Here is an 8,414-nt window from a genome sequence, read left to right as displayed (position 1 = left end):
CGTCCCCCAGCGCCGGAGCCCGACGGAAGAAGAGGGGGTGTGCCCTAGTGTGGGGAGGGAGGAAGGGGCAGAGGGGCGGAAAGGAGAAGGGAGGAAAGAGGAGGGACCGGGAGGAAGAGCGAGGCGGGGGAGGGAGGAGGGGCGGGGGGAAACCGGGGAGGAGGCGGAGGCGGACGGAGGCGGGCGGGGGCCGCGCCGGGGGCGGAGCCGGCGGCCGCGCGCGCCGAGGCGGCGGCCGGGCGCACCGGGGCGGCTGCGGGGCGCTGGTTGGCTGGTCCGCGCCGTCCCCGCGCCGCCGCCCCCTCCCGCCTCCCACGGCCCGCCCTCCCCGCGGCGGCTGGCGTCGGGAAAGTACAGCGAAAGTCCGAGCGCGCCGCCGGGGAGATGGGGTCCGGCTCCTCCAGCTACCGGCCCAAGGCCATCTACTTGGACATCGATGGGCGCATCCAGAAGGTAGCTCCTCCCCAGCCTCCGCACCGCGGCCGCCGGCGCCCGCGGCCCCCCCCCGGCGCCCACGCCCTCCCCCCGGGCCCCCCGCCGCGCGGCGCTGGACCCCCGCCGTGCGATCCCGCTGGGCGGCCCCTCCCGGTGACGGCGCCGTTGGGGAGGTGGTCGCCGGGGCAGCGGTGGGGGGGCGGGAACCTGGCGGCGGCGGGCGGCCGGGGTGGGGGCCGTCGTCTCCGCGTCCGCGTCCTGGGTCGGGGCTGCAGCCTCTGACAAGTTCGGCTGGGGGCGGGGGGCTCCGCGGCGCTGCGGTCCCCACGCGCCCCTCCCCCTCGTGGAAAGGGGCGACCCACAAGGGGGTAGAGCTCAGGGGCAGAGCTCTGCAACAAATCTCATCAGGCCGAGTTTATGTGTTCAGAGGCTGGTGCAGGAAGCCTTTCATTTCCCTCTGACCGACCCCACAGCGGGGCCCCGGGCTGCCCTGCGGGTCGGGTCCCCCCGCGGTCACGGTGACCGAGGCACGGAGGGGGCCCGAGTCGGCGGTGCCGCCCCCACCCCTAGGCAGTGACAGTACTTCCTGGCCAGCGGGGAGCAGGTGCGGGGGGCGGGGCTTGGGGAGCAGGGGCTGTGCCCCGCACCCCCACCCCCACCCCCACCGCCCGTGTACCCTCCTGGGCAGATGGTCAGCTCTGACGGCGGAGGGGGGCCCTCAAGGCTGCTCTGCCTCCTGGGCCCACAAACAGACTGAGGGACAGGCTGGCCCAACCCCGGGCCCCTCTGCCCCCTCTGGAAGCATGAAGCCCTCCAGATGTCCACTGCCCCTCACCAACTTGACTCTCATAGCAGGGGCGTCCCTCGCAGACCCCCTTTGTCCCCGGCCCCTCCCTTTCTGAGCCCCTGGCCTGAGTCCAGAGCCTCCTGGACCCAGGCTTCTGATTGGCAGAGAGGAACAATAAGAGAGCGCTTGGAGGGGGCATTTAGCTCCTTCTTACCCCCCCCCCAGGAGAAAAGCCATAGTGAGGCATCTCTCCCGGCTCCCAAACTTCAGCTGGACATTTCAGGGAAGCTCCCACCTCGCCCCTTGCTCTTCTCAAGGACCCCGCACCCCTTGCCAGGATGCCAGGGAGGGACCCCCCAGCTGGTCACGGAGGAGGCTTGGGGTCGGGGTGGGGGACGGCTCCAGAGATCTCTGGGGTGCCTCTGCCAGCTGAGAGCCTTGCCAGAAGCCAGCCTCACTCTCCCCATCCCCGGCTGCATCCCAGGAAGTGAGAAGCCCCTTCCCCCACCATCACCCGGGTTAATAGAATCCGAGAGTGGGGAGCTGGAAACCTCTGGGAGCCAGGCTGTCAAACCTCTCCCTCCATCAGGGCTAGGCACTTGGTCAGCGGCAGATGGAGGACTGGACCCCGGTCCCCAGACTTCTGTGACCGAACCGGAATTTAACATCCCCTCAAAGGCAGGAATGATCCTCGGTGCCATCCATCCCGCGCAGTGTACACACGCGCGTACAAATGTGCCCACACGTGTGCACATGCGTGTCCACACACAACGCGTGCCTGAAATCGTGTGTGCACACGTACACGCACAGATACACACACGTGCACGAGCCACACACACAGGCACAGACCCGCCCTGTGCCAGTACACACACGCGTGCAAATGCGCACACACCCTCCTACCACACCAGAAGAGAATCTCCAAGACTGGCCTTTGTCCACCTTCTGGAAGAGGTGGGATGAGATGCCACCACCGGGTCAGAAGTGACAGCTGCTTCCCGGGGACTCCCCCAGGTCCCCCCGACCCCCCGAAGCTGGATTGGAAGTGGGTAAGGAGCGGCAGAGAGGCACCACGGGTACGGGAGGAGCGCGCCGAGGCTGGCGAGTGCTGCCGTGACAGGCAGGCTGGCTTGTAGAAGGCGACACCCCTGAGGTAGGGGTGACCTCCGGAAGAACAGCCCCAGAGGCTGCATTTGGGGGGGGGCGGCCTTGGGAGGGGCCACATCTGCTGCCGAGTGCTGGCGTCCCCACTCTCTGTGGTCTCGAGCAAGTCCCCCGACGGCTCTGGGCTGGCCCCGTCATCTGTAAAGGGGGACAGTGGTCGCTGCTTTATAGGCTGTCCTGAGAAGAACACGAGACTGTATGACCAGAGTGTGGGGGGCACTGCGGGGACAGGGTGGGCATCGTGCACGAGTCCCTCTCTCTGTCTGCGAGTGGCCTTTTGCTGATAGAGACGGCAGCGTGGGGTGCAGGCAGGCCGTGGTCCTGAAGCCTCGCCCTCTGCCACAACACCTGGTGGTGGTTCTTGACCTTGCTCTGGGCCCTCCTTCGTTGCTGCTGACACTGGTGGAGCCTCAGAGCTGGACTTTTCGCCCTGGCTGGGAGTGCAGGCATCTGGGGTTTCCAGGTACGGGCTGGGAAAGGACCACGGTACGTGGACCTCATACCCAGCAGCATGGTGGGGACCACAGATGTCTCTGTTGAGAACATTCGTCGCCTGTCGCCGCGCTTTTTTTCCTTCAGGTCCTGGGCACTGGATTCGGTCCTGCTCTGTCACCTTTTTATCCTTCCGAGTGCTTCTCCCAGGAAGGTCACAGACACCGACCCCTGGGGCTTCCGAGGGGCAGGCAGGCGCGCTGGGGGCGGGGGAGGGGCTGAGCCCCTGCTTTGTCTCCCCTGTGCTCTGCCCCTCCAGTGACCCTGCTCTCGGGCACCCCACGCTCCCCCCACGAGGGCACAGGTGTGGGGGACAGTGATGGCTGTGGGTGTCACATGCTCTAGCCAAGCTTGGGGGAACGGTCCCGCATCGTCTGAAGGGAGGCCGCCAGCCCGGTCTGAGGACGTGCTTGGGGTGATGACACGGGAGGCGTCCGGGGCCTTGGAGAAGCCACTGCCGCCGCCGGATAGGGAGTTCAGTGCTTTCGGACGAGAAGAAGACTCGAGACAGTGCAGGACCGGCAGTGGGGTTTGGGGATCGACCTCCCGCCTGCGGGCTTCCCGGCAGCGGCTTGCAGAGGGGCTGGAGGGCAGAGGAGGCTTACCGTCCGAGTCTGCGCCCCCGGGGTCCCCACAAAGCAGCAGAGAGCTGTGCGGCTGCCCCCGTGGCCTGGGCGAGGTCCCCGGTCTCCGTGTAAGGTGGGGATGCCCGCAGTGCTTCCTGTCATAGGATCGGCTGGACGAGACCGTCACTGAGCCCGCTCTCCAGACGAGCTGTCGAACAGCCACCGTGTGCGGGGGGGCTGGGACCCGTGTGAACGCGACACCCACGACTCTGTTCCACAGAGCGACGGGCTCACAGAGAGTAAACCACAGCTGTGGCAGGGCATCCAGTGACGGACAGAAGGACACGGCAAGCCCCGCTGGTGGGGCAGGGCTGTGATGCCAGAAGTGGGGGGCGTGAGGAATAGGCTCCCTTCCTTGGTGAAGGCTGGCTTTGGGGGACACCTGGGGTGGAGGGAGGGTGGCCTCGGGGTGACCCGAGTGGGGAACGGCTGCGTGGCCAAGGGGACAGCCTCACTCACGCCCACACACCTGTCCCCTTCATGCCTCGTCCCCCGCTCCTGTTGGAGGAGGAGGGAAGGGGAGCCGGGGGCCCCACAGCTAGATAGCTGGGGACCCCGCTCCAGAAGGCTCTGCTCTAGAAGCTGCTGCTTCTCCTCTTTGCCCAGAAGGTTTGCTTTTTTCTGTCCTCCGCTGGCCCTGGCCTCAGTACACGTCCTTTCTCCTGCTCGCCCGTGGTACCTCCGGAAAGAGGATGCCCTCAGCTGGGTTGTCCCGGCGATGCCCTCGGCCTGGGAGAGGTGGAGGGGCCCTGCCCGCTAGCACGTCCAGCTGTGGGTCTGATGCCTTACCAGTGAAGAAGAAGGAGGGTTTCATGTGACCTCGGGCCCCGCTTTTGGGCTGGGGCCGCGGAGAAGCCACATCTGGGTGAGGACAGTCTCCCAGGGAGCCGGCGTCCATGCCGCCTGGGCACGCTGGGCCGGGATTCGGGGCCCCGGTTGCTCCCCAGGCTCCTACAGGGCTCAGACCACAGCTTTCCTCTGTGGCCAGGCCCTCCCCTCCCCCCGCGCTTGGAGTCCAGGCCTCTGCAGCCCAGCCAGCCGCCTCCCTCCCTCTCACTGCCTCCCTGTCCCCGCTGGCTGCAGCCCTGAGCCCTCCCAGGGACTTCAGGCTCCTCTGCCTCTGCTGCTTGCCTTGGCGCAGACACGAGCTGCCCACTCTTCTTCGGGTCAGTCCTGTTTCCTGTTTTTGAAAGAAGGGGTGCAGCTGCCCCTGTCTTGTTCCCTGGTGGTCGGCACGGCAGGTCCTTGAGTCCCCCCCGAACCATGGGCACCTTTCCCCTTCCTGGAAAATACGTCTGTCCTGCCACCTGGCCAAGCCCAGTGACAATTTCCTTTCACTTTCAGATGTGTGCACCTGCTCCATCCACGCTCTGGGCCAGCAGAGCCGCCAGCCGGGGGCGGGGGGCCGGTCTCCCTGGGCTGGCACAGGGCTGATCCGCTGGCCAGGCAGACTCAGGGCGAGTGCCCTGGGCTCGGGCGCCTCTGTTAACCCCAAGCCCCTGCCGGGTAACGGGGACTCCCCTCGGCCGTCCCCAGCTGTTCCAGCACCTTCTGTGTATCTTCCTTTAAATGCTGATAGCCTGAGATATTCACACGGGGACTGAAATGGTGACAGAGGCCAATGGCAAGGCAGGGAAGTTTGGAGGGGGGGTCATCCGACACCGTCTTGGTTTCCAGTGTAAAACCAGAGGTGGACTGTCAGAGATGGGGAAGGCATTCTGCCTCCAGGCCTGCCCCCCTGCCCCCGAGCTCACGACAGCTCACGATGGCTCACGATGACCCATCCGTCTGTCTCCTGCTGGGTCAGAGCTGGGAGGCGAGGCTCAACAGGATCTCCGTGTGCTCAGCCAATTACTCAACAAGCAGATCACCCCCACGGCCTGCGGTGCCCACAGGTGCTGTACAAACAGAAACCCTTGGAAACACAGCCTCTCCGAACTCTACCCAGCCCCGGGCACTGAGAAGTCAGGGCGTGCTGGCCTCCCTCCGCCTTCCCATGTGCCGTGGCCCGGAAGCTCGTCCCCAACATCTGGAGGCCCCAGCAGGGGTGTGGCTGAACCCCACTGATGTCATCAGGATTGACAGATGACGCGGAGGTCTCGCAGACTGCTTGCAGCTCCTCTGTCTTGCAGGAGTGGCTACCCGGAGTGGGGAGGAACAGACAGCCCCACAGGTCCAGCTCTATCCCTTGACAGCTCGGAGGCCCAAGGGAAGTCACCTTGTCCTTGGTAAAGTGGGGACGACAGTGATGCTCCCATCGGATGACCACAGATGGCGCTGAGTAATGTGCAAAGTGCCCGGGGCGAGCCGGCCATGTGGGGGGCTGGGTCAGCACGTCGTGCATGTAGGCCTTGCTCCCTGCCTCCCCTGGGACCCTGTGGAGGGAGCTGAGGCAGCCCGTCCTGTTCCTGGTTCCCATCCTGGTTCCATCCTCCGTTCCACTGCCAGCCGGAACTGAGGCCCCAGGCCCCCAGGTCCCACGGTCCGGGACCCTTCGTCTCCAACTTGGCAGACGCTGCTAGAAACAGAACCCCGGGAGTCCTGAGTGGGAGGGCCAGCTGTCCTCCAGGGCTGCTGGGGGGTATGGGCTGCCGGCCTCAGACACGGGCGGAGTGCAGCTCTGGTCGTCTGAGAAGAGAAGCAAGAGAAGGTGACCGGCGCAGTGTCCCTGTCACACCGCTGACGGGAGCCGACAGCAGATGGAAGAGGAAACGCCCTCGGCAGAGCGTGACAGCAGAGCCAGCCCCGGGGAGCCCAGGACACGGCCCCGTGGTCAGACAGCAGGACTGGGCGCGGGGGGTGCCTTGGCCCCGGAGGCTGGCCCCCTACCCCTGCCCCAGCTCTGCTGCCCCCGAGGCCCCTCCCACTGCAGAAGGCACAAGGATGAGCCCTCCACACCCAGTCCCTGCTTCCAGGTCCCCGATGGCCCAGCAGGCGGTGCTCCTGGGAACTGGACGGGGTCTTGCACCGAAGGGATAAGAGGGTACCCGGAGGACACAAAGGCACCCCCAGGCAGGCACCTGGGCAAGACAGCAGTAGCTCACCAGCGGGTCCCGCCCCAGGGAAGGACGCCCCCCTGCATCTTGGCTTCCTGCTCAGCCGCGTGGGTGACAAGATAGGAGCTGGCCACCGAGCTGTCGCGACCCGGCCCAGCGTTGCCCCCGTCCCTGGCAGCACGTGCCCCAGCCCTGGAGACGGCCCGGCACGCGCCGCCCGGCTTCGGACGGGTGACATGGATCTGCTGGCCCTCGCTCAGCGCGCTGGGCTGTCTCCTCCCTGTTTGGATGCTGAGTGTCTGCATTTCCAGGTTCCGACTCAGGAAGACATCCCCAGGACACGGTGCACAGAGCCCCAGCCGCAGGAGCGTGCAGAGCACACGCGTGTCTCCCTGGCGTGTGGTGCACAGGCCGGTCGTGGGCCGGGTATGATCCGCACTCAGCTCTCGGCTCGTTCACTACAACAGTCTCCACCGTCGCCTCCACCGCCTCCAGCCCAGTCCACGCGCCCCCACCTCCGCCACGGCTTGCGTCTGCTCCCCGGACCCCTGAGCCGGACCCCGCTGGGATCCCCGGCCCGACAGGCACTCGCAGCCCTGCTGAAGAGCGGCCCGAGATTACGATAGAGCCCGAACGTCTGTGCCCGTTGGATTTAGACGAGGCCCGTGTGACTGGTTTTTTTAATCATAACAAAATACACATAAACGTTGTCGCCTTAACCGTTTCCGGGTTCTGTGGCCCTGAGCGCCCTCCTGGTGCAGCCCCCACCGTGCGTGCTGTCCATCTTCTCAGACTGAACCTCTGTCCCCAGTCACCGCGACCTCCCCGGCCCCTCCCCAGCAGCGGGCGCCCGCCAGCTCCTCTCTGTCCCTGTGGGTCCGTCCCGTGAGCGGGTCCCACGGCATCTGTCCTGTGACTGGCTAGTTTCACTGGGCGGGGCGTCTTCAAGCTTCGTCCACGGCGTGGCATGGGGTGGCCTCTTTTTTGAGCCTGGACCCTGCTCCGTTGTGTGTCTTCTCCACGGCCTGTTTATCCGTCCACCCTCCGTGAACCCCGCCTCATCCGGGAATCTCAGTCTCCCCCGGTCTCGTGTCCTCACCGGCAGAGCCGGGTCTAGGCGTCGGGTCCGCTCCTGTGTGTTCTGAACCGCCCTCTCCCTCAAGCCCTCCGCGGTGTCCTGGTCGCGGCTGCGTGAATCCGCGGACTCGGGTGTGGTGTGGCCTGGGAAGTGGGACATGTCCGGGCGGGACAGTGAACTGCTCAGGGAAGGCGGCTGCCCCCCCCCAGGCAGGGGACCCCCCCGGGCTGCAGGGACCTCGCGGGTGTGGCCCTGGCAGCGGACGTCAAGGTCAAGAGCGCAGATTCGGGGGCAAGCGCGTCCGGTTTTGAAGCTGGTCTCGTGCAGGCAAGTTCCTTACGCGCCTCAGTGACTTCGTCTGGGACGTGCGGTGACGGGAGCGCCTCCCCGATGCGGTTGTTCTCACGACGCGTAAATGCGCCTCCAGTGCGGAAACAGGGCCGGGACGTGGCGAGAGCTGCATCAAGGCCTTGGTATTTCTATCTTTTTGTTCATAATTATTTATTCGCGTCGTGGCTACGAGGCAGTCAGAGCTCCGTGTCTTGTTGGGAGAGCCTGACGGAGACCCCCGGCTTGGCGCTCCGGGTGGGCAAGTGGCCCCGGGGCAGCCGGCCGTCGGTCCGGCACCGGCCCCGTGTGGAGGCACCGGCTCTGTGACACCAGGGCCGGCCCTGCCCCCGGTGCTCCCCGCTCTGTGATACCACACACACCCCCCCCCCGGGGTAGCCCCAGGTCCACCCTCCTTCCCACGATGCCTTTCGTTTCTCCTCCGCGCCAGAGCTGGAGCCCGGGGGACCGCAGGGCGGTGGGGCGTGGGTGGACCGGGACCGCCAGCCCCG

At 66.4% G+C, this 8,414-nt stretch overlaps 1 protein-coding gene across 3 annotated transcripts in view; it reads left to right on the top strand.

Annotated features, from left to right (window-relative positions):
* Positions 1-214: 214 nt before the first annotated feature.
* The window catches only part of PDE9A (phosphodiesterase 9A), an 81,611-nt gene continuing 73,411 nt past the window's right edge, over positions 215-8,414 (top strand). For 2 of the 3 annotated variants that reach the window (XM_082720736.1, XM_082720737.1), the window contains exon 1: positions 226-453. In XM_082720736.1, the coding sequence (XP_082576862.1) occupies positions 385-453 (69 nt within the window). In that variant the 5' untranslated portion in view covers positions 226-384. Of the gene's footprint in view, positions 454-8,414 lie in introns of all 3 variants that reach the window. The other variant, XM_082720735.1, reaches the window with a different exon arrangement.

The sequence above is a fragment of the Mustela nivalis genome (genome assembly GCF_964662115.1).
Source record: "Mustela nivalis genome assembly, chromosome: 1".
In the NCBI taxonomy this organism is placed as follows: domain Eukaryota; kingdom Metazoa; phylum Chordata; class Mammalia; order Carnivora; family Mustelidae; genus Mustela; species Mustela nivalis.
Note: the sequence above shows the minus strand (reverse complement) of the source record. Positions and strands in the feature narration are given on the sequence as shown.